This window comes from Somniosus microcephalus, chromosome 4 (assembly GCF_052327205.1).
Source record: "Somniosus microcephalus isolate GS21.2 chromosome 4, FLI_Smic_1.0, whole genome shotgun sequence".
Classification (NCBI taxonomy): domain Eukaryota; kingdom Metazoa; phylum Chordata; class Chondrichthyes; order Squaliformes; family Somniosidae; genus Somniosus; species Somniosus microcephalus.
The window spans coordinates 240172812-240199902 of record NC_140990.1 but is presented as its reverse complement, the minus strand read 5'-3'; the positions used below and the strand labels follow the sequence as shown (position 1 = coordinate 240199902).

Below are 27091 nucleotides of genomic sequence, written 5' to 3'. Positions count from 1 at the left end.
TGTCCACTATCGTTGACAACAGCTCTGATTAAGTTCTAGTTCGTGTTAGTTCTTGTCAGATGAAATACTGAACATTTTATTATACACAGTCTGGTCTTATCTGGTTTCTTGTTCAACAAAATTACACATGTTCGAGTTTGAAAGTTCAGTTTAATTCCAGAAACATTGTGAAAAGCACCCAAATGCCTTTTTATTTAGAAACATGTTTTAGTAATGATGCGCTATCAACAATACCAAAGACTACGAGATGGACTTAAATGAAGTAGGCTTTTATTGACGAAGAACTAGAGCATGCCTCTGCTAGTGAATCCATCCTAAGAGCTCTCGGGGGGAAGGGTGGTGAGTCACCTTTATACCCGGGCTTAGGGGTGGAGCCAGGGGCTGAGACATGCCTGGACTTGTACAGGGTTAACAGTGGTTTACCACACAGGCATGTACAGGTTAACAGTGGTTTACCACAAGTAAACAATGTAAAACCTCAGATCATTAAAAAGGGTGGGTAACCCTGCATGGATTATACTTGTCTTTTTAAAACTATGCAGCCATAAGCCGATCACTGTTTGACTGGCCCAGAAAATGGGAGCTACACACCAAAAAGAATGGCCTGGAATTTGCGGTCAGCGACGAAGCAAATGCATCCGTCGCTGGCCCCGAAATAAGCTTTGCACAAAGATCTTGCGATCTCTGTGTCGAGAAGTTCGGATTTTCCGATGTATATTTCAAATCAATGGAGTATAGTGGGGATCCCCTCGTGCGAGCTGCTGTGACGTCAACAAGCTGTCTAAACAGTCAATCAAAACGTAGAATTCGCACAACAGCAAGCAAGGAAGTGGATAAGCTCTGAAAGTTCTAACTTTTTAAACATGTTAGAGAGCAAAACAAAGATTGGGGCTCTCATGGGGAAAATGTAAACTTGAAATAAAGATAAACAAACTCAAAAATTTTAATATTTATTAAAATGGATAAATTTAACTGTGCAAAATTAAAATTAGTTTTTCAGGGCCCATAACCTTTGCTTAGCAGTCAATACGCTGTTAAAACCCCAGTTACACCTAATCCCTTTGGGGCTAACTTTTAGTGGGGAACTTAACAGCAGTTATTTCTGTGGAGGAGCTGAAGTTTTCATCAGTTTCCCTGATTTGAGAGATTCCACTGATTGACGGTTCTGTTGGGGGGGGGGGGGGGGGTGCACAGCACAGCCAGTGTTGGAGCCGTGAATGACAGACTGCAACTTCAGGATTTCCGCATAAGGATGCGCATGCGCTAAATCCTGAAGTTGCGGTCAGTTTCAAAGGCGGAATGAGGCGAATGTGGCCAGTGGGACAAAGCCTTCCACAATGTATCGTCTCACTGCGCATCTCAAGCATTAATCTCCTACTGTCTGACAACTGCTCAATGCAAGAAAGATTCAATTCATGTTATTCCTACTGAATTGGTCTTCAATCCCATTCATTAGGCATTACTATAACATTCATACATTTGATTATTTGACTTGATTATTTGCCCATTTCCATTATCAACCAGGGATGAAGAGCCATAATAAACAATTATTAATCTTCTGTAGAAAAGGAACTGAATGAATAAAGCACTTACAGTTGTGAGCAATAATATAGGATGGAGTTTGCTGCATAAAGCTGTTTAGTTAGCATTTTTACTGCCCAGATGGCTAAGCATAGTATGCTCATCAGGAAGAGCTGGTTGAACAACAGGGGCCTTTGCAAAGAACGCTTACTCTATTACAACAAATTTGGGCAGCTCAGTGCCTTACTGCAGACATCCTACACCACACAAAAAGGTTGTTGGTTTCTGGTCACAAATACCCAAACTGGCCTCCGCCAGCAGATCGGCAATACAATTGGCAGATTCTCAAGAGTTACCAAATTTTGGTCTTGCATGTATGTACAGCAATAAACCAAGATACAGGAATGAAAACATACATGATTTTTTTTTTTAATTCATTTTTATGGGATGTGGGCATCGCTGGCAAGGCCAGCATTTATTGCCCATCCCTAATTGCCCTCGAGGTGGTGGTGGTGCGCCACCTTCTTGAACCGTTGCAGTCCGTGTGGTGAAGGTACTCCCACAGTGCTGTTAGGGAGGGAGTTCCAGGATTTTGACCCAGCGACGATGAAGGATTGGCGATATACTTCTAAGTCAGGATGATGTGTGCCTTGGAGGGGAACTTGGAGGTGGAGATGTTCCCATGAGTCTGCTGCCCTTGTCCTTCTAGGTGGACGAGGTTGCGGGTTTGGGAGGTGAAGAAACCTTGGCGAGTTGCTGCAGCGCATCTTGTAGATGGTACACACTGGAGCAACGGTGCGCCGGTGGAGGAGTGAGTGAATGTTTAAGGTGGTAGAGGGGGTTCCAATCAAGCAGCTTTGTCCTGGATGGTGTCGAGCTTCTTGAGTGTTGTTGGAGCTGCACTCATCCAGGCAAGTGGAGAGTATTCCATCACACTCCTTACTTGTGCCTTATAGATGGTAGAAAGGCTTTGGTGAGTCAGGAGGTGAGACACTCGCCGCAGAATACCCAGCTCTGACCTGCTCTTGTTGCCGCAGTATTTATGTGGCTGGTCTAGTTACGTTTCTGGTCAATGGTGACCTCCAGGATGTTAATGGTGGGGGATTCGGCGATGGTAATGCCATTGAATGTCAAGGGGCGGTCGTTTAATTCTTGCTTGTTGGAGACAGTCATTGCCTGGCACTTCTGTGCCGTGAATGTTACCTGCCACTTATCAGCCTAAGCCTGATCATCCAGGTCTTGCTGCATGCAGGCATGGACTGCCTCATTATCTGAGGAGTTGTGAATGGCACTGAACACTGCAGTCATCAGCGAACATCCCCATTTCTGACCTTATGTTGGAGGGAAGGTCCTTGATGAAGCAGCTGAAGATGGTTGGGCCTAGGACACTGCCCTGAGTGACTCCTGCAGCGATGTCCTGGGGCTGTGATGATTGGCCTTCAATCACCACAACCATCTTCCTTTGTGCTAGGTATGACTCCAGCCAGTGGAGAGTTTTCTTCCCGATTCCCACTGACTGCAGTTTTACTAGGGCTGCTTCATGCCACACTGTCAAATGCTGCCTTAATGTCCAGGGCAGTCACTCTCACCTCACCTCTGGAATTCAGCTCCTTTGTCCATGTTTGGGCCAAGGCTGTAATGAGGTCAGCAACCAAGTGGTCTTGGCAGAACCCAAATTGGGCATCAGTGAGCAGGTTATTGGTGAGTAAGTGCTGCTTGATACCACTGTCAATGACACCTTTCATCACTTTACTGATGATTGAGTAGACTGATGGGGTGGTAATTGGCCAGATTGGATTTGTCATGCTTTTTGTGAACAGGACATACCTGGGCAGTTTTCCACATTGTCGGATAGATGCCAGTGTTGTAGCTGCACTGGAACAGGTTGGCTAGAGGCACGGCTAATTCTGGAGCAGAAGTCTTCAGCACGATAGCCAGGATGTTGTCATGGCCCATAGCCTTTGCGCTCAGCCGTTTCTTGATATCACGTGGAGCGAATTGAATTGGCTGAATACTGGCTTCTGTGATGGTGGGGACCTCAGGAGGAGGCCGATATGGATCATCCATTCGACACTTCTGGCTGAAGATGGTTGCAAATGCTTCAGCCTTGTCTTTTGCACTCACGTGCTGGGCTCCCCCATCATTGAGGATGGGATATTCATGGCGCCTCCTCCTCCCGTTCGTTGTTTAATGATCCACCACCATTCATGACTGGATGTGACAGGACTGCAGAGCTTTGATCTGAACCGTTGATTGTGGGATCACATAGCCCTGTCTAGAGCATGCTGCTTCTGCTTTTTAGCATGCATGTAGTCCTGTGTTGCAGCTTCCCTAGGTTGGCACCTCATTTTTAGGTACACCTGGTGCTGCTCCTGGCATGCTCTTCTGCACTCCTCATTGAACCAGGGTTGGTCCCCTGGCTTGATGGTAATGGTAGAGTGAGGGATATGCCAGGCCATGAGGTTAAGATACAATTCTGCTGCTGCTGATGGCCCACAGTGCCTCATGGATGCCCAGTTTTGAGCTGCTAGATCTGTTCTGAATCTATTCCATTTAGCATGGTGGTAGTGCCACACAACACGATGGAGGGTGTCCTCAGTGTGAAGACGGGACTTCATCTCCACAACGACTCTGCGGTTGTCACTGCTATCAATACTGTCATGGACAGATGCATCTGCGACAGGTAGATTGGCGAGAACGAGGTCAAGTAGGCTTTTCCCTCATGTTGGTTCTCTCACCACCTGTCGCAGGCCCAGACTGGCAGCCATGTCCTTCAGGACTCGGCCAGTAGTGGTGCTACCGAGCCACTTGGTGATGTACATTGAAGTCCCCCACCCAGAGTACATTCTGCGCCCTTGCTACTCTCAGTGCTTCTTCCATGACTGATATAGTTCCTTATTTCTGAGGAAGCAGTTTGACAGAACAGTAAAGATGCAACAACTATCACATTTTAAAATGTGACCTTTTGATGACCCACTATAGAGAGCAAATATTTTATATGAATTGCTTCACTATTCAATTTAATTGGTTACATGGACAATTTCTGAATTAGAACCTATGCCAATAAAACAAATTTTAAAATTGATAACTATTCAAAAGAAAATTCAATGCATTACAATTACGCATTAGACTTGAATAAGAATCTGGGCAAATTCTTCAGTCTCTTGTGACTGAATCTGCATCACCTGCAAGCATTATTAAAAGAGACTTATTTAAGATAGAACAATTATTAATACATGTAATGCTGAAAAAATAACTTCCATGCTGTCGAGAGGATGGAAACATATACCCATTTGTGACCTGTCAAGTTCCTTGTACAATGAAGTTTGAATCATACAACAATGCACCATTATGACACATTCTCAGTGACAAGCAGGCCCACATTCCGTATCAACAAAAAATCACCTCTTCAGATAGGTCTCCGCACCACCTCGGTTATTTAACTGTTACAAAATTGAATTTTCTGTCTGCATCAATGCTGCATCTCCCTGTATAGCAAGCATGCATTCTGTTGGACCAATACTCGGTACTATAAACACCAAATTACAAAGCTGCCACAGCCATTATAAACATGACTTCTGTTTCTGGAGTTTTGTATTCCCCACCCCATCAAAACAAAGCAGCAAAATCAGATACAAACAAATGCACTTCTTGGGGTTAAAAAAAAAAGCAAAATGTAATCACAAAACTTCAGGTTTTATTGAGAATTCACAGAAAAAGAATAAAAATGCTTTCAACTGAATTTCCAAGTGAGAATTTTCTTTGCAAAGCAGAAAAGTGGGCCATAAATCACCCTACTCATTTTATAGTGAGGGAGAGAGCAGAGTTGTCTTATAATTTTATTTGGCTGCATCTGTGTCTTGTGTTTCATGTTTTATTGGATTTAACCTAACCTTGGAATTTATTTTGAGGGCAATTATCAGGTTAAGTCCTTAATGCTGTTCGACTCGGAGCTGAGCTTCAGGCTCCACAGGCTCTCCATCACAAACATTACTTCAACATCCAACTTGACTTCCACTCCTCTCCCAGCAAAACCCTTACACCTTTCCTTGGTCATCTCCAAACTCATCTATCCCAAAACTCTCGTTGCAGGCTTGCCAGCCTCCACCCTCAACTCCAGTTTGACCAAAATTCTGTTGCACGCATCTTGTGCTGCGCAAGGTCTAGCTCGCCCATCACACCAGTCCTAAATGATTTACATCGGCTCTGTCTCCCAACATCTCAACTTTAGAATCCTTATCCTCATCTTTAATTCCCTCCATGGCCCCACCCATCCAAAATTCTGCATTCCTCCAGCTCTGGTATTATGTGGTTTTGTCCAACATTGTTCGGAGCACCTTCCGTTACATGGGTGCTATACACTGGAATTCCGTCTCCTACAAAATCCACCTTTTGGACCTAGCTTTTCATCACCCTTCTAATCGCTCATCTCCCGGCTTGGCGTTCGTTTTCCACACTCACATCTGTGAAACGTCTTGGGACTCTTTTTTTTAAAATAAAGGCACTATACAAATGCAGGTTGATGTTGGGAAATGAGAAAGCTTAACTACCAAATGACTTCACACTGCCTAAATGAAAGATGTAACTCAAGCCTCTTTAAAATCAAGAGACCAAACTGCAGTTACGCACTTTTCCATGACAGCTACAATCCACTTACTTTTGAAGGCAAGTGAACTTTGATAAAATTGGTGTTGTATACGTTTGAGCACTGTAACAAACAGCGTCCATTTATTTCTTTTGATGGGAACTAGTGACAGGAGGGATGATTCACAGAATATTACAGCCCTGATTTTATTGAAAATAGCAGTATGACATAGTAAAATTACTGTATTAGCCAGACACATACTGACACCTAAAGCATCAATGTTTCCATTACAAAAATATAAAAATAACTAAGCATCTTTTAGATCTTGGGCTGTATTGAGGACACAATTGTCATTCTTTCTCCTCCCTTCTCTTGCTTTGCCTCCCCTTCCCACTGCACACACAAATGACCCAGTTTTCCTACAATGGTTGTACTGGTGAAGAAATAACAAGCCATCATCTATGTCATTGTTAGTTTGGCTGAAACTATCAGAGGGAGCAATATAATATTACTGTACATGCTAAGTTGAAACCCAAAGACCATGCAGATTATATATTGCAACACTAGATATAATAAAAATTCTGTACAGGCAGAGCTGTTCCAGAATACAATCCCTGCAGACAAAGTAAAAAAAAAATAGGTCAGTGAATGGAACAGGAATGATAAATGGCAGCAGCATTTTGCCAAGAATACACATGTCTCCAAAAAATGGATTCCACTTCCAGTTTGCATTTTTAGCTATGGGAATGCCATATAATGAAATGCATTCCATTCAATACTGTGTTCAGATAAAACACTCAAACTCAATTAAATTAATTACACTTTTCTTTAGAAGAAGTTGCATTTATATAGCACTTTTAACGTAGTAAACCATCCTAAAGCACTTGTCACACACACGAGCAAGAAAGCAGCTCTACAGATGCCTGAAGACTCGCGACCTAAAGAAGATGGTGGGTGGAGAAAGCGCAGGAGATCCAGCAGCAAGCCGACAACCACAACGTGCGTGGATTCTTTAGCGCAGTCAAGACCACCCAAGGTCCTACCCCACTGCGGACCAAGAACGGAGAGGCAGTCAGTGCCCACTGGAAGGAGCACTTTGAAGATCTCCTTAACCGAGACTCTGCCTTCGACACGAGTGTCCTCAACTCCATCCCGCAGCATGCTACCCACCACCATCTCAGCACAACCCCAGCCCGGAGGTTGAAAAGACCATCCGACAACTGAAGAACAAGGCCTCAGGAGCAGATGGAATCCCCGCTGAAGCGCTAAACATGGCGGAGAAGCACTATTGGTGTGAATACATGAACTCATTTCTCTTATTTGGAAGGAGGAGGAGAGCATGCCAGGAGATCTCAGACACCGTAATCATAACCAAATTCAAGAAAAGTGACAAGTCCGATTGCGGTGATTAGAGGAGTTTCCCTGCTGTCTGTCACAGGGAGTCATCGCAAGAATCCTCCTCAATCGCCTTCTCCCAGTGGCTGAAGAGCTCCTCCCAGAGTCGCAATGCAGATTCCGCCCACTAAAGGGGCACAATGGACATGATCACCACGCGTCAACTACAAAAGAAATGCAGGGAACAGCACCAACCGGTGTACATGCCCGCCTTTGACCTCACAAAGGCCTTCGACACTGTCAACCGTGAGGGATTATGGAGTGTCCTCCTCAAATTCGGCTGCCCTCAAAAGTTTGTCACCATCCTCCGTCTGCTTCACGACGACATGCAAGCCATGATCCCAACCAACGGATCCACCAGACCCAATTCACGTATGGACCGGGGTCAAGCAAGGCTGTGTCATCGCACCAACGCACTTCTAGATTTTCCTGGCTGCAATGCTCCATCTCACCGTCAGTAAGCTCCCCGCTAGAGTGGAGCTAATCTACAGAACAAACAGGAAACTGTTCAAGCTCCATCGCCTCCAGTCCAGATCCAAGGTCGTCCCATCCTCTGTCATCGAATTACAGTACGCAGACGACGCTTGCGTCTGCTCACACTCTGAGGTTGAACTCCAAACCATCGTCAACACCTTCACTGAAGCGTGAGAGCGCATGGGCCTTACATTAAACATCTGTAAAACAAAGGTCCTCTACCAACTCCCCCCCCCACCCACCCACCACCCCACACAGAGTACTGCTCCCCGATTATCAAAATCCATGACGAGGCCTTGGACAACGTGGACCACTTTTCAAACCTCGGGAGCCGACTGTTAACAAGGGCAGATGTCAATGACGAAGTCCACACCTTTCACTCAAATTGCAGTTGGTAAAGGAGCAGTTTAGATCAGTCATGCTCCTTATGGGTGCCAGCAATATTTCCAATTGTAGCAACATGCTGCAGACTACATAAATCAATACTCACGGTTTGACTTTCAGGAAATTCCATCTTCAATAATTTATGAGCACATTCTTCAAAGTCCAAACTGTAGAGATACAAGAAGGACATTAAATGTCATTAATAAAAGCCCCAAAATCTGAACTGACCACACCTTTTACTCAAATTGCAATTGTATAAAAAAAAAACAAATTAAGCAGCAGGTAGAGGCAAAATCACAATGCGTAATGTTGTATCAAACAATTAACTGATTTTATGAACTGGGAATAAATCATTAAGCATAGATACAATCTTACTTACATTTTCCTATTCAATATTTCACAAGCCTTGATGAATACTAAAATGCTTAAATTGTGCAACATTTTCAACAAGTATTTGTAGCCCAATTCCAAACAAGAAAGTTTCAATTTTTTTTTACTGCTACTGGTTTTCCTTCCTCAACATTACAGCCTCATCTCCCTCCTTGTGTTAAAAAGCCTGTTCCCCAACCTATTTTCCCTTTTGCAATCCAAGACAGTTTTCTGTATGTCTGGCTACAGCAATTCAAATTGTTTGTCTATATTATTTAAACATATGACATGCACAGTATACAGTACAGTATTGCACTGTGCTAAGTGAGATTTAGAGTGTTCTGGGTTGCACATAACTGAGGATTGAACCTATGGAACTTCAATGCATATTACTGTGTCTGCCTAACATATTTTGGAAAAGTTTTTGAAGTTACCCTATCTGGGTGATATATATCCAACATAAGGTCAGAGATGGGGATGTACGCTGATGACTGCGCAGTCTTCAGTGCCATTCACAATTCCTCAGATAATGAAGCAGTCCATGCCCGCATGCAACAAAACCTGGATGACGTTCAGGCTTGGGCTGACAAGTGACAGGTAACATTAGTGCCACACAAGTGCCAGGCAATGCCTACCTCCAACAAGCGAGAGTCTAACCACCAACTCTTGACATTCAAGTGCATTACCATTGCCGAATCCCCCACCATCAACATCCTGGGGGTCACCATTGACAAGAAACTTAACTGGACCAGCCGCATAAATACTGTGGCAACAAGAGCAAGTCAGAGGCTGGGTATTCTGCGGTGAGCATCTCACCTCCCAACTCCCCAAAGCCTTTCCACCATCTACAAGGCACAAGTAAGGCGTGTGATGGAATACTCTCCACTTGCCTGGATGAGTGCAGCTCCAACAACACTCAAGAAGCTCGACACCATCCAGGACAAAGCAGCCGCTTGATTGGCACTGCATCCACCACCTTAAACATTCACTCCCTCCACCACCAGTGTACCGTGGCTGCAGTGTGTACCATCTACAAGATGTAATGCAGCAACTCGCCAATGCTTCTTCGGCAGCACCTCCCAAACCCACGACCTCTTCCACCTAGAAGGACAAGGGCAGCAGGCGCATGGGAACACCACCACCTCCAAGTTCTCCACCATCCTGACTTGGAAGTATATTGCCTTTGCTTCATCGTCGCTGGGTCAAAATCCTGGAGCTCCCTCCCTAATAGCACTGTGGGAGTACCTTCACCATACTGACTGCAGCAGTTCAAAGCGGCGGCTCACCACTACCTTCTCGAGGGCAATTAGGGACGGGCAATAAATGCTGGCCTTACCAGTAACGCCCACATCCCATGAATGAATAAATTTTTAAAAAGTGGGATTATCAATATGCTAATTGGTCACTGAATCAAGAAAAGGGACTGTATTTTCCTGAAATAACCTCAAAGTCCATGATTTTGTTAGACTGGGTTGTTTTCCACCCAAATATTTCAATCCACACTGACCAGGTGGGAAAGTCATCCGCTGCCACCTCAATGGGCTGAAACAACGGACTGCAATTAAGTGAAAATCCAAGTATGGCCATGTTAACCTGTTGCTTCACTTCAGAATCATTAATTCTTTGAAGCTTTTTACTGATAATGTCCTAGATAAACTTAACTACAGTAGTTTTTGTAATGCTGGGTGCTGGCGTTCAATATGGGGAGGCAGTGCGCTAGATCTAATGTTGTAGTGCGCAAGGTAACTTTTCCCAGTGGTGCTGTACCATTGGTGAAGATGCAAAGGATTCTGGCCTCCCCACTGCAGCCTTTAAAAAAATATATATTTTTTTCTTCATTGAATGTGTGCACTGCTTGCAAGTCTACATTTATTGCCCGTCCCTGCTTACCCCGTGTACATTAAGAGTCAACCATGTAGTCGCATGTATTACATAAAGAATTACATATAGTCTACAGCACAGAAACAGGCCATTCAGCCCAAGTGGTCTATGCCTGCGTTTATGTTCCACACCAGCCTCCTGCCAACCCACTTCATCTAACCCCATCAACATATCCTTCTATTCCTTTCTCCTTCACATGCTTGTCTAACTTCCCTATTTTCCTCAACTACTCAACATGGTAGCACGTTCCACTTTTTTACCACTCTTTGGATAATGAAGTTTCTCCTGAATTCCCTATAGGATTTATTAGTGGCCATCTTATATTGAGGACCTCTAGTTTTAGACTCACCAGTGAAAACATTTTCTCTACATCTACCCTATTAAATACTTTCTTAATCTTAAAGGTCTCGATCAGGTCAGTGTGGCAGGTTCCCCTCCCTGAAGGGGATTAGTAAATCAGTTGGGTTTTTATATTACCTTTCAAATTATCAGATTTTACTGAATTTAATTTCCCAATTTGCCATGGTGGGATTAAAATAACACAGGAACTAGGAGCTGGAGTAGGCCATACGGTCCCTCGAGCCTGCTCCGCCATTAAATAAGATCATGGCTGAACTTATACATCAACTCCACTTTCCCGCCCTATTCCCATATCCCTCGATTCCCTTAGTGCCCAAAATTCTATCGAACACAGCCTTGAAAATACTCATCAACTGAACATCCACAGTCCTCTGGGGTAGAGAATTCCAAAGATTCACAACCCTTTGAGTGAAGGTATTTCTCATCTCAGTCCTAAATGGCCAACCCCTTATGCTGAGATTATGACGCCTAGTTCTAGACACTCAAGCAAGGGGAAGCAGCCTCTCGGCATCTACCCTGTCAAGCATCAAGAATGAGTACTTGTCAAGTAATACAGGTTTTCCAATTCCCAAGGAACTTTAGCGCAGCACAAATCAAAGAATCCCAAGATAGGAAAGGGGAAACTTTTAAGTTCTGAGAATTTCTTTTCATAACTTAAGATCCCTAGATTCCAAAATAAATCAACGCTACTGTTACACGGAATATACAGCACAGGATCATGCCATCAGCGTTTATGCTCCACTCGAGCCTCCTCCCATTCTTCCTCATCTAACACTGTCAGCATAATCCTCTATTCCCTTCTCTCTCATATGCTATCTACAGGAAACTTTCGTTTAACCGGAGGTTAAATGTCAGGAAAGCTCTATCTACCGGCAAAATTCAGGAGCCGTTTCCTATAAGTTTTTTTACTTCTCGTTGCTTTTTTTTTCTTCCCCCAGTTAGGCTCTGCAAGGTCTAGCTGAAGCTGTTGCTTAGCTACAGAGACGCTTTTAAGCTGCGGCCGACTGTTTTGAAGCTGTTGCTAAGCAACAGGGTTTGTTGATTCACACGGAGCTCAAAAGCTCCGTATGTTTTAACATTGGCGCTGCTTTCGACGGCAGTTTTGATGGTACGGCACCAGCTCGGTCCCGTCAGTGCCGGATACCAGAAAGTTTCCTGTAGCTAACCCCTAAATGCATCTATACTATTCACCTCAACTGCATAACCCTGAAAGCACAATGTATTATTCTGCTGCCACAGTGCTAGTGTGCAACCCTTTAAGACCGCTGGGTTTTATTGTTCAGGCTCTGTTAGAAGCCAAATCAAAAACAAAAATCTGTATTACGATAATGGGTTATACTTGAAATTTTAATTATTCTCTCTCCACAGATGCTACCTGACCTGCTGAGCGTTTCCAGTATTTTGTTTCAGATTTCCAGCACCTGTAATATTTAGTTTTTTGTTCAATTGGAGGCTAATTGCTGTCATGCAGATTCTGAGGTCAAAATGGGCAGGAAATATGATAGAGGTTTACTATGCAAAAGGAGGTCATTTAGCTAATTGTGTCTATGCCGCATTTTTGCTGAAGCAATCCAAAACTACTCCCACCCTCCCCTGCAGCTCAGCCTCTGGCACCACTACCAATTTCTAATCAACTTTTCCTTCAAAAGATTCAATAGTTTCTGCCTCAAATATTCCCTTTTGGCAAAGCATTCCAAGCTTGAAAGGCTGTGTAAAGAAATGTTAGCAATTTTAATTGATGAACACCTAACTCCCGAGCCAGAGGAAAATAGTCTTTCCCTATTCACTCTAACAAAACACAATTTAAAAAGCCTCTATTAAATATCGTCTTGGCATTCTCTGCTCCAGTGGAAATAGTTCCAGCATAAAAAAAAGTTTCTCTTTAGACCAATGGTTTCTTATCCCTAGTATCAGCCTAGTGAATCTATGCTGTACTGTACACTATGGAAGGCTTCAATGTTCTTTATAATGAGGTTCCCACAACTACACAGTGCTCTTAACTGTGGCCTAGCCATTGACTCTAGGGAGTGGTTGAGCTAACTCATGGTTGCAGACGTATTATGGTGAATAATGGCCAAAGGCTAGGCAGTTCAGAACTTGAAAGTAGTTAGAAGTGACTTGGAGAGTTTTCCCAGCAGAGGACATAGAACGAAGTGGGGTTTGAAGGAGGCAGGGGGATGTGTGTGGTGAGGAATACGAGGAAATGATTGGAGATGGCTTGGTCAATGATGAAAACCAAGGGAGGTGGCAAGATCGGGGAGTGCTCGTGAATGTGGGTTGGACAGTTTACATGGAAGGAGATAATTAGGGAGGACCGGAGGTCAATGAATTTATAGAGAGGAAAAAGTCAGCCGGGGAGGTTTCGTTAAGGGGCAAGAAGTTGCCTCCCATGAGCGAAGTTTCAATCAAACCCAGGATGTCAATGCTATCCACAATAAGGTCATGGATAGCAAGGGAACTGACATGCTGGCGATAAATATTAAGATTGGGATGTGGCTGATGCTGGCAGAGTCCAAAGAGGCAGTGATGGGTGGGGCGAGTGGGACAAGGTGGTGGTTGGTGAGGTAATCGCCCAGTCGACACGTTGTGCAAGAAGGATGGGGCAGTTGGGGTTGCTGCCTCGTGTCTTGATGGGCCCTTCGGAGAATGTCAAAAGAAGCACAGAGGGTTGCTGTAGGCTTATTCAAGGAGAGATTCAAGCCTTAGATGGTGGCAGGAAAGTAGGAAGCAGTGATGGAAAGGGGGTAGGATTGGTGGGGAAAAGTACCCGAGAGGGGAGAAATGAAAGGCGACACACATCTGGGTGACAAGAAGGGAATGGCTGGGGGAAGTGACAGAACTAACAAGCTCAGGACTGGAGCAGCAGCTGCCAAAATGTGCACACAAAAGGACACAGTAAATTTGGGTTACATTCATATGGCAGAGGTCAGGAGACAAATCCTGGTTTTAAACACATTATGAAAAAGCCCAAAGTTTAAGTCTGAGGCCCTGTGGTGGGATGAAATTATCCGGTCGACAGCATGGCAACAGCTTAAACTGCCCCAAGAACCAGTGCTCAGGTTATGGAGAGGGAGTGGATTGAATAACTGTTCGAGTGGCAGATTATTAGCTGGGGTGCTGGTTTTGGTTGTTCAGTTGAATTGGAGGGCCAAAGATTACAGTGGAATCATACAGCATAGAAACAAGCCATTCAGCCCATCAAGTCTGCACTGGTGTTACCCTCCACAAACCCAGTTCAATTCCGCATTCTAACAATGTAAAAAAGAAATTCTGACCTCTCCTTGATTTTGGTGATTATCTAATATTTATGCCTCATTACCGTTTCACTGAACAGTAGAAACAATCTATCACTATTTACCTCATTATAACCCTTCATAATCTTGAAGCCAGTGCAATCAAGTTGCACTTTAACCCTTCCAGCTCCAGTGGAAAAAAGCCCTAATATCTCAAGTTGCTCGTCATAGCATCAATCCCTCATTCCTGGAAACAGCCTAGTGATTCTTCTTCATTGCTTTGAAATGCTTCCTATAAATGTACACAGCACTTTAACTGCAGCCTAATCAAGATCTTCGGCAAGTTCAACATTGCATGCATGCTTTTTAAAAGTACTACGCCTTTACATGCAAAGCCAAGAATTGTTACACTTTTTGGCCTTACCTATTGCGCTGCCAGCTTTAATGACCTGTGTAACTGTACATCATGACCCCTCAGCCGACATACTCCAGTAGAAAGTCACATTTTGAGACGTTTCCCAGCTTTTACTGCCAAACTGTATTACTTCATATTTTTCTACACTGAACTGAGTCGACAGCTTCAGTTCAAGAGCTTGCATTGGCACAGCCAAAATGACCTTTTGTACTGTAATTTCTATCACTCCAAGTGAAACAAATGAAGTGATGGCATTCGGGGTGAATGCACAAGGACAGGACAACGCACTGCAAGAGGGAATTCAACAATGAGATATACAGAGATTATGTTATTAGTGCTGCATATTGAATGCCTGGATGGGTGCAGTCACAACACTCAAGAAGCTCGATACTGTCCAAGACAGAGGAGCCCACTTGACCAGTACCTCCGACAATGAACTCGATATCCAGCCCCTCCACTACTGGTGTACTGTATCTTCAGGATGTATTACCTTAAAGGTTGCACCAAGTTTACTTTGACAGTGCCACTACCACCAAGAAGGACCAGGGCAGCAGGTTCATGGAAACATCATATCCAAGTTCTCCACCAAGTCATACACCATCCTGACTTGGATACAGACCATCATTCCTCGATCGTTGCTGGGCCAAAATCCTGCAATTCTCCAACTGTAGCAGTACCATCACCGAAGGATTGTAGAGGCTCAAGGAGAAGGCCCAGCTTCTTGGTACAGGCAATAAAAAAATGGTGCTCACACACAAAACAATATTTGCACATGCATACACAACACACACTGTTTTGCTAGAACCTATTAAGCTAGGCTATACTCCTTAGCTGTGGAGGATGCTGAATAAATAATTTTTTAAAAATACAGCATTGGTTAGGTAATCTGGAGCTTTGCATCATTTGCTTGTGGGTTGGAGGGGTGGGATTTGGGTGTAAAGTTCTCAGAACATTTCCTCAAGAGATAACTTGGGTTGGGATGAGTCCACCAGAGATTAAACAGTACGCCATTTGGGGAAGGATAATGTTTGTAGAGCCAAATGGCCATTTCTCAATTCCACACTTCATGTTCTTAATACAACTGTCAGAATAGGATATAAACAAAAGTAGTGATGTCATGCAAAGCTTCAAATTATCCAACAATCTGAGATAGTCTGGCGATGCATAATGGGATGGTTTAACAATGCATTTAGTTTTTTGACAATATTCTGATGCCAGTATTTTACAGGCATCCATGTAAATGATTTCAATAAAGAAACAAATTCGACATTCTGCATCAATGAAAAAGACATCCAGTGACTGACCAGCTCGTGTCAATTGCTAAATACTTCTAATCTTTACTACACCAACATTGAAATGTTTACATTGAGGGAAGGAAAGTACAGCTAGTTATCAGTAAATGTCTCAGTTGTTGTCCGGGGGATGAAAAGAATGTTTTTTCAAGGTACTGACTTGGATAGAGAACTGGTTGACAGACAGGAAGCAAAGAGTTGCAATAAACGGGTCTTTTTCCGAGTGGCAGGCAGTGACTAGTGGGGTACCGCAGGGATCGGTGCTAGGACCCCAGCTATTCACAATATATATTAATGATCTAGACGAGGGAACTAGATGTAATATCTCCAAGTTTGCAGACGACACAAAGCTGGGTGGGCTTGTGTGCTGTGAGGAGGATGCTGAGAAACTCAGTATGATTTGGACAGGTTGGGTGATTGGGCAGATGCATGGCTGATGCAGTATAATGTGGTTAAATGCGAGGTTATCCACTTTGGTGGCAAAAACAGGAAGGCAGATTATCTGAACGGCAATAGATTGGGAAAAGGGGAAGTGCAACGAGACCTGGGTGTCCTTGTGCACCAGTCGCTGAAGGTAAGCATGCAGGTGCAGCAGGTGGTTAAGGCGGCAAATGGTATGTTGGCCTTCATAGCGAGAGGATTAGAGTACAGGAGCAAGGACGTCTTGCTGCAGTTATACAGGGCCTTGGTGAGACCGCACCTTGAGTAGTGTGCGCAGTTTTGGTCACCTTATCTGAGGAAGGATGTTCTTGCCATGGAGGGAGTGCAGTGAAGATTCACCAGACTGATACCTGGGATGGCAGGAATGACGTATGGAGAGAGATTAGGTCGATTAGGCTTATATTCGCTAGAGTTTAGAAGAATGAGAGGGGATCTCATTGAAACTTATAAAATTCTAACAGGGCTAGACAGACTAGATGCAGGAAGGATGTTCCTGATGGCAGGGGAGTCCAGAACCAGGGGTCACAGTCTAAGGATAAGGGGTAAGCCATTTAGGACTCAGATGAGGAGGAATTTCTTCACCCAGAGAGTGGTGAACCTGTGGAATTCTCTACCACAGAAGGCAGTTGAGGCCAATTCATGAAATGTATTCAAGAAGGAGTTAGATATATGTCTTAAGGCTAAAGGGATCAAGGGCTATGGGGAGAAGGCAGGGACAGGGTACTGAATTTGGATGATCAGCCATGATCTCATTGAATGGCAGAGCAGGCTCAAGGGGCCGAATGGCCGACTCCTGCTCCTATCTTCTATGTTTCTAGGTTTCTATTGTTACAATTAACAGAGCTTCACAATTTCGTCCTGTGATTTTAACAGTTAATTGAGAATTTCTGAATGTGAGTAACAAGTTCATTTTTAGAGATTGCATTTCATTTCCCATCAGGTTTGCAGGAATTCAAGATAATGCGAAAATGAGCTAAATTGCAGGCAGTTCCACCTGGACTGTTGGAGGACTGATTAATCCAAGCGGCAAGTGGAATCAATTAAAATATATCGTTTTAGGCTAAAGAAAATATGTTAGCTTGGAGAATTGTGCATCGGCAATCAAGGGCAAAAAACTAAACTACTGAGACACTTTAATTCAAGCTCACTTAGCTCTATACACGAAACAAAAAGTTATTGGCACACTTCACAGCAACTTAATTTGTTTGCTCTCGAATGCAAGAACAGAAAGTGATTAGTTTCTGCAAGACAATTCCAATTACAAAGGTTAATGACTTTACCCAGCAGAGTTCCCCTAAACATAAACTTTTCTACGCCAATGTTGTGTTATTGCACAGGTTAACCGTTCACCCATGTTCTTAGTGATACAAATTATCCCATAGACATGGTAAATTAATTAAATAATTGGAGGCTTTTTCTTCATGGTAAATTAATTAAATAATTGGAGGCTTTTTCTTCACTTCCTATCTCCAGTCATAACATTTACCGTGCTATTATACTATACATTTATTTCAGTGGTTTCAACTTCACAGTGATGCAAAAGATCATACATAATTTAAGTATAACTCACACATCTAAATTTTGGTTCAGAACCCCAGCATTCTTGTATCTCTTGGGCTTCAAAATGAAGAGAGTTTAATTATAGCCAGTGTTCATTGAACATTTAGAACTTGAAATTTTAGAACTTGAAATTTTACATCTAGTCTCAAGAGGTCTGCTGAGTCATCTTCACATTTTTAACATTTGTTAATAATGACAGGACAGTTTAATTTTAATATAAATGTTTTCCCAGCAGGTTATAGTTCTCTAAGTATTTAAGCACATGCCAAGAAGTTTGCTTTCTCCAGATTATGGTGAGTGCAACAGTGGAACTCTTCTGTTATCAGATTTCACCACTCAAAGCAGGTAACATTTTCACACAGCACTTGCAGCATTACATATTAATCAACAAATAGAATAACTAAACTAAAAGGAGGCATTAAGTAACTGAACATGTTTATGCTGGCTCACTTTGGGCAGAAACCCAGATTTTAAGTGTCTGCAATCACTGTTACAAACAACCTCTCAAATCCAGAAAGTTGGACGACAAAAGTTATGATCTTCCACAAACTGTAGTACAGGTAGACTACCTTTTATCCGAACTTCCGAAAACCGAAACCCTCTAAAGACCGAAGGTTTTTTCATTCAGCGTAAGTCGTGCGCCACTCTAGTCATGTCGTGCGCACGACTTACGCCGAGCAGAGGGTCAGCGTAAGTCGTGCGCACGACCCCGACCCCCGCCGACAAATTTCCCAGTCTTATAAAATACCTTCTGAAATCCGAAATTTTTCGAAAACCGAAACACGGCTGATCCCGAGGTTTTCGGATAAAGGATAGTCTACCTGTATACATTCTTTTTATACACAAAAAAAACTGAAAGACTAAATTTGCATAAATATTTGCCGATAACGACAAAAGCAGTCATTCAGGGGTAAAACTCTCCACTGGCTAGAGTCATACCTCGCACAAAGGAAGATGGTTGTGGTTGATGGAGGCCAATCATCTCAACATCAGGATATTGCTCTAAGGAACTCCTGCAGCGGTGCCCTGGGCCCAACCATCTTCAGCTGCTTCATCAATGACTTTCCCTCCATCATAAGGTCAGAAGTGGGGATGTTTGCACAGTGTTCAGTTCCATTCGTAAATCCTCAGATAATGAAGCAGTCTGTACCCGCACGCAGCAAGACCGGGATGACATTCAGGCTTGGGTTGATAAGTGGCAAGTAACATTCGTGCCACACAAGTGCCAGGCAATGACCATCTCCAACAAGTGAGAGTCTAACCACCTCCCCGTGACATTCAATGGAATTACCATTGCCGAATCCCCTACCATCAACATCCTGGGGGGGGGGGGGGGGGGGGGGGGTCACCATTGACCAGAAACTTACTTGAGCCAGCCACATAAATACTGTGGCAACAACAGCAGTTCAGAGGCTGGGTATTCTGCAGTGCGTAACTCACCTCCTGACCAATGCTCCCTCTAATTTTTATTTGTACTGGGCGGGCGACAAATTCCTGAGCGCGACTGTTTTGTCGATGGCCAGTTAACAACAACATCAGAAAATTCAGATCTTACATTATTTTTGTTCTTTGCGCAAATACTTTTTGGAGCCTGAAGAGTTAATAACTTGCTATCTTCACTTTATCTTTTTCTCTTAACTCCCCTCTTCACATCAAGCAATCCCAGGTCAGGTTCCAATATCTTGAGGCCTTGGAGAGGGTGCAGAGGAGATTTACTAGAATGGTACCAGGGAAGAGGAACTTCAGTTATCTGGAGAGATTGAAGAAGCTGGGGTTGTTTTCCTTAGAGCAGAGAAGGTGCAGAGGAGATTTAATAGAGGTGTTCAAAAGTTTTGAAGGGTTTTGATACAGTAAGGAGAAACTGTTTCCATTGGCCAGAGGGCCGGCAACCGGAGGACACAGATTTAAGGTGATTGGTAAAAGAACCAGAGGGGAGATGAAATTTTTTTTTATGCAACGAGTTATGATCGGGAATGCACTGCCTGAAAGGGCCGCGGAAGTAGATTCAATAATATCTTTCAAAAGGGACTTGGATAAATATTTGAAAAGGAAAAATATGAAGGGCTATAGTGAAAGAGCAAGGGAGTGGGACTAATTGGATAGTTCTACCAAAGAGCTGGCACAGGCACGATGGGCTGAATGCCCTCCTGTGCTGTATGATTCTATCTATTCCAGTGTTCGTGGCTAAATCACATTATTGCCAACCCCACCGCTTCATAAATCAGGAGAAAATAAATCTTATGATTTTTAGGAGTTTAAGAAATCACAAGTTGCTATTTTTTTTCCCCGATTCGACACCTCGTTGGCCTTTGCTCCCAGGCAGGAAGTGCATTCAACGACCTTTGCTCCCGGACTGGAAGCACATTCGGCCGTCACTAACCGATTACTGACATAAGAAATAGGAGCAGGAGTAGGCCGTACAACCCCTCGAGCCTGTTCTGCCATACAATAAGATCATGGCTGATCTTCAAATTCAATTCCACTTTCCTGCCCGATCCTCATATCCCTTGATTCTTTGAGACTCAACCACCTGTTTAATGAGGAATAAATCTTTAATTGTAATTGAATTGTCAAATTAATTCACATCGATGACAAATAGTTCCATAGAGAGTTTAATAGGAGAGCAGATCTTAAGGTTTGTAAACTGTAACCTTTCTGCATGCATCCCAGGAGATGGCTTATTTTATGCACTGATAAACATTTTTTCAAAAGCCAGGACAGACTTCAATTACAAACGGTTAGTCAATGAAGGGGGAAAGGATCGCATTTAATAATGTAAACTAAAAAAATAACAGCAATGCCAGCATTTATTGCCCATTCCTCATTGCCTGCGAGAAGGTGGTGGCGAGCTGCCTTCGTGAACCGCTGCAGTCCGTGATTTAAGGTACTCCCACAGTGCTGTTAGGTAGGGCATTCCAGGATTTTGATCCAATGACAATGAAGGAACGGCAATAGATTTCCAAGTCAGGATGGTGTGCGACTTGGAGGTGGTGGTGTTCCCATGCGCCTGCTGCCCTGGTCTTTCTAGGTGGTAGAGGTCGCGGGCTTGGGAGGTGCTGCCAAAAAAGCCTTGGCGAGTTGCTGCAGTGCATCTTGTAGATGGTACACACTGCAGCCACGGTACGCTGGTGGTGGAGGGAGTGAATGTTTAAGGTGCTGGGTGGGGTGCCAATCAAGTGGGCTGCTTTGTCCTGGATGATGTTGAGTTTCGAGTGCTGCTGGAGCTGCACTCATCCAGGCAAGTGGAGTGTATTCCATTACACTTCTGACTTGTGCCTTGTAGATGGAAAGGCTTTGGGGTGTCAGGAGGTGAGTCACCTGCTGCAGAATACCCAGGCTCTGACCTGCTCTTGTAGCCACAGTATTTATGAGGCTGGTCCAGTTAAGTTTCTGGTCAATGGTGACCCCCAGGATGTTGATGGTGAGAGAGTCGGCGACAGTAATGTCATTGAATGTCAGGGGGAGGTGGCTACACTCTCTCTTGTTGGAGATGGACAATGCCTGGCACTTGAGTGGCAAGTAACATTTGCGCCACACATCAGCCCAAGCCTGAATGTCATCCAGGTCTTGCTGCATTCAGGCATGGACTGCTTCATTATCTAAGGAGTTGCAAATTGAACTGAACACTCTGCAATCATCTATGAACATCCCCACTTCTGCCCTTATGATGGCGGGAAGGTCATTGATGAAGCATCTGAAGATGGTTGGACTTAAGGCACAGCCCTGAGGAACTCCTGCAGCGATGTCCTTCAATTGCCTCTGCCATGTGGCTGCCCATTTCACTAATCTGTCTATGTCCTCTGAAGTCTGCTACTATCTTGCTCACTATTTACTACCTTGCCAAGTTTTCTGTCATCTGCAAACTTCGAAATTGTACTCCCTATACCCAAGGCCAGGTTATTATTTATATATAAGAAAAGCAATGCTCCTAATACCGGCCACTGGGTGGCCCCACTGCATACCTCTCTCCAGCCAGAAAAACTACCACCATCCCTGTAATACCATGTGTTTCTATTTTCCGAATAAGTCGTTATTTGGGAGCGTGTTAAAATAAACATTGCTGCATGTAAAGCTATTCCAAGAACACCCTACCTTTATCCTTATCCACTAAGTCTTGATGAAATTTGTGAAAAAAACCATCAGTCCTGTTTCTATTGTGTGCATCAAGATTCATTTCATAAGCCACCAAGAATAAATCTGTGTAACCTTGTATTTCCAGATTCCAGTATGAACTATTTATAATAGATATTAAGCAGGATTCCCAGGAAAACAGTTGGAATGGTAACCCTGCAAAACAATATGCAGCAGGAGGCATTCTATTAGTCATATTCCAGACATAGACATGAAATCCCAAGCTAAAAGATTGTCTATCGTCAAGGGAAGACTAAATATATTGCATTAGAGCTGGACTGCTAATTAGCTGCAGTAAAAATGAGGAAGGCAGCCAACTACTTTGAGCTAGGAAATATTTTAAAAAATAAAAATAGACAGCATTTCTTGAGGAACTCACCCAACACAAGCCTACTTTCTTAAGCAAGATCAAAGTCTTTGTCATATTTGGGCCTGCAGTGTAACCCCACCCAAGGAAAATAAAAGGCATTTTCTTCCGTAAATATATATGGTAGAAGTACAACATTGGACCTGATCCCAAGAATAACCCTTTAAGCAACAATTGCAAGTATGTAGATTAGGCTTTCTGGAAGAAAAATTGTACATATTTATTAACTTCAAAAGTGACCTTTTCCACTAAGCACTGTAAACTCAGAAGTCTTGAAACTATTCATTGCACTGAATCCCAACTGCCCTTCCAACATAAGCTTACTTTAATCCATTTTATGCTCCGCAACCAGTACAATGGCTCCACAAGAACAATGAACATGCTTCAAACCTGTTCTGTGATACACAGGATGTTAGGAGATTGCACCCAAAGATAACTTTACAGCACAGCAATTAATCCCATCAATTTTTACGGCAAATATTTGCAATTCAATTTGAACAAAGAGGAAGGCTGTTTCTAAAGTAATAGACAGGGCAATATCTACGGATGCAGTCCATATCGAATGCATTCTGGAAGTCCGTAAGTTCCACATAAGAGACCGTTAGCTAAAATTAAAGCTCATGGAATTGAAGGCCAATTATTGACCTAATTAAGAGATTGATTAGGCGGTAGAAAACAGAGTAGGGATGATGGGTATGTACTCGAATTGGAAGGAAGTAACTTGTGGTGTCCCACAAGGATCTTTGCTGGGGCCTCAACTATTCACAACATTTATCACTGACTTAAATAACACAAGAGAGCGCTATATATCCAAGTTTGCCGATGATACAAAGATTGGTGGAATCATAAGTAGTGTAGACGGGAGCATAAATTACAAAGAGACATTGATAGATTAAGTGAGTGGGTGAAACTGTGGCTGATGGATTTCAATGCAGGTAAATGTGGAGTCATCCATTCTGGACCAAAAAATGATACATCCAAGTATTATTCAAATGCTGAAAAGCCAGGAACAGTGGAGGTCCAAAGAGGTTTAGGGTCCATATACACAGATCACTGAAATGTGGTAGTCAGGTACAAAAAATAATCAAAAAAGCTAATTGAATCTTAGCCTTTATAACTGGAGGGCTAGAATATAAAAGGGACGAAGTTTTGTTGCGGCTATCCAAAGCCCTGGTTAGACCACATCTGGGGTACTGTGTACAGGTCCGAGCACTGCACCGCAGAAAGGATATATTGGCCTTGGAAGGAGTGCAGTGCAGATTCACCAGAATGTTACCAGGGCTCCGAGGGTTAGATTATGAGGAGAAATTACATAAATTAGGCTTGAATTCCCTGGAATATAGAAGGTTAAGGGGTGATTTGATTGAGATTTTTAGTATTTTGAAACCAAATAGGGTAGATCGAGATAAACTTTTTCCACTGGTGGGGGAGCCTTGGTAAAGAGGACATAATGCCAGGCCATTCAGGAGAGAAGTTAGGAAACATTTCTACATGCAAATGGTGGTAAAAGTGTGGAATTCATTTTACATCTGAGATCGTTAGATTTTTGCTCAATAAGGGTATAAAAGGATATGGAGCCAAGGCAGGTGGATGAAGTGAAGATACAGAACAGCTATGATCTCATTGAATGGCAGAACAGGCTCAAGGGGCTGAATGGCCTACTCCTGTTCCGAGGTTCTAACAAATACATTTGAAGGGTTTATAAACACAGTGATGCAATAGGTTGTAGCCTTGGCTCAATTATTACACTCTCGCCTCTCACTTAGAAGAATGTGGGTTCAAGCCCCACTCCAGAGACTTGAGCACATAATCTCTTCCGCCACTTCACTGCAATACCAAGTGAGGGAGGTGCCTTCTTTCGGGCGAGACATTAAACTGAAGTCCCATCTGCCAGTTCAAGTGGACATTGGTGAAGCATGCAAACGTGGGGGAACAGTGTGTCCAGCAAAACTGCAGAAACATCCGTTTGCCCATGACAGAAATGAGCACAGATAGTTCGTGCAGCATCGCTGCTGGAAGCCATGGAGAAATTTAATCTTTCCCACAAGAATGGTTACAAGCAGCTGTGTGGATTGGAAGCTAGGAGTTATAGAAAATGGAGATGGCTTACTTAAAAACATAAAATTGGTATATATATCTAATTCAAGTAACTATCTCAAACAATGGCCCAGATATTCCGATCCCTACGGGTGGGTACACACCCGTAGGGACATCGGCAATGCCGGTTTCAGGCATGCACTGAAAACCGGCATTTCCCATCTGTCAAGAATGCTCTTGACAGATCCTGTGGGTGCCCTGGAGAAAACCCTTACTAGGCCTGCTTTTACCAGGATAAGAATTGAAAAAAGTTTTTTAAAAAAATAAAAAAAAATTTTCACTGATTTATCATTTAATAAAGGTAAGTTTATTTTTAGCCCTGTAAAAAACTCTTTCAAAAAATTAAATTGTTTAAAATATTTAATTTATTGTAATTTCAAGTCATTTTTAAAATGTGATTTTTTAAAAAACTTATTTAAAGTTTTACTAGGTTTTTGGGGTGATCTCCATTCATATATTTGACAGGTCTTCTTGTCAAGTGTATGAAAGGAGATTCTCTTCTTTGATTGGCTCCCCATGGCCCACATGATCCCAGGGACGTGTGGGCCCTGTGCACTTGGAGTTTGGAGAGGCCCAGGATCGGACGTGCGCGTGTCCCGGGAGCCCTTAGGTAAGGGCGTAGATTTTTCCAGATCGCACACGGGAGGCCTGCAATCGGAAAATACGGGCCAATATTTATACCAAGTTCATTCACATATATAATCCTGTGAGATGTGCTTATATGAGTCTTACAAAAATACATGTTAAATCTTCCACCTTTTTCTCCCCCCTGCCCATGGCATATTCTAACATAGAAATATAAGATAATTTCTTTCAATCAGATGTTAAAAAATATGCACTGCCATGACGCTTTAAAAAAAAACTCACATCAGTTAATGGCCCAGAAATTTGGGTCCCAACGCGTGAGTACGCACGGGGTACTCACGCATGGACCCGATGGAAGTGCCGGTTTCTTGCATGCGCGGGAAACCAGCACTTCCGATCCTCTGAACGAAGAGGTCCAGAGGTCGAACGCGCGCGCAGGGGAGGCTGCGCGTGCGCTTTGAACTTAGGCTTTTTTTGCAGGTTTTCCCGGGAGGGTAAGCCTGCAGGATTTACACATTTAAAAAGCAGGCGTAAGGCCTGCTTTTTACAAGTGGTCAATTAATTAAAATTAAAACATTTTTTCCACAGGTTTATTATTTTTAAATACTTTAAAGCAAGCTAAGTTTATTTTTAGCCCCATTTTTTTATAAAATTGTTTTTTTTCAAAAATTTAAATTATTGTTTAAAATAGTTATTTCATGTAATTTATAGTTTATTTAAAAATTGTGATTTAAAAAAAAATTTATTTGAAGGTTTACTGCTATTTTGAGGCCCATAGCATTCATAAGTTTAGACAGGTCTTCTTGTCAATACTTATGAATGGGCTTTTCCCTCCTCCGATTGGCTGCCCATGGCTCACGTGATCCCAGGGGACGCATCGCACTAACTACGCCCCTGGGACATGCAACCACAGCGCGCCGGCAGCTGGGCCAGGCCCCGGAGCGGAATTCCACAGGGCCCTACAGCTCAACTGCTGGCGCGCAAGGTAAGTGCAGGTCGGGGGCTTGCACCCGCGAGAAGCCCCCGACCCGAATTTCTGGGTCATTAATTGATTAGATGATTTCTAAAACACCACAACAGAACATCTTGCAGATATAAAATTGCAGTTAGAAAATTTAATGCCAAATGTATAATCTGTTTGGTCAGTTTTTTCATCCTATTATGTGTGTATTCTCTTCAGGCATGATCATGTTGGATTATTTTTATCTCCAGTTATTTAAGCTGATCAGTTCTGGCCCTAGTCCTGAATTTGTGAAATAAAAACCATTAACAAATGCAACACCAAGTACTATGACTATATATCACAGTCAAGAAAGTGACTTATAGGGTTAGGCAGAATGGTGATTAAACTCATTAGTCAAACCCTGGCAGGCACCTTATATGGTATATCTACTAAATAAAATCAACATACCATGCCCTTTTTGTCAAAAACAAAGCTAACTCATGTTATTAATACTGTATTTTCTTTAGTTATTGCAATTTGAAGTCTTCAGCTCAGTCTAATTCAAACAATGCGTTAAATTACTCATTTCATACTTCGATATTTAACTGTACATATCCCAAATCCTCAAGAATTATGCACTAGTATGCAACTATATTGCAGGGAGACGGACAAGGTTGAGACTGTCAAGAATTTTGTTTTAAATAAGAACATAAGAAATAGGAACAGGAGTAGGTCATTCGGCCCTTCGAGCCTGCTCCGCCATTCAATAAGATCATGGCTTATCTTCTACCTCAACTCCACCTTGCTGCACTATCCGCATATCCCTTGGTTCCCTTAGTATCCAAAAATCTATCGATCTCGGTCTTGAATATACTCAACGACTGAGCATCCACAGCCCTCTGGGGTAGAGACTTCCAAAGATTCACCACCCTCTGAGTGAAGAAATAACTTTATTTTCTATGCTATGGTGCAATAAAAAAGTGCTTTAAAGCTAGTACAGGTAGACTACCCTTTATCCGGACTTCCGAAAACCGAAACCCTCTAAAAACCGAAGGTTT

The 27091-nt window shown here is 43.0% G+C and overlaps 1 protein-coding gene across 1 annotated transcript in view; it reads right to left on the bottom strand.

Annotated features, from left to right (window-relative positions):
* The window catches only part of cwc22 (CWC22 spliceosome associated protein), a 96990-nt gene that overhangs the window by 15051 nt on the left and 54848 nt on the right, over positions 1–27091 (bottom strand). Inside the window, exon 15 of the mRNA XM_085985979.1 lies at positions 8466–8526. Coding sequence (XP_085842105.1) covers positions 8466–8526 — 61 coding nt within the window. The remainder of the gene's footprint in view (positions 1–8465; positions 8527–27091) is intronic.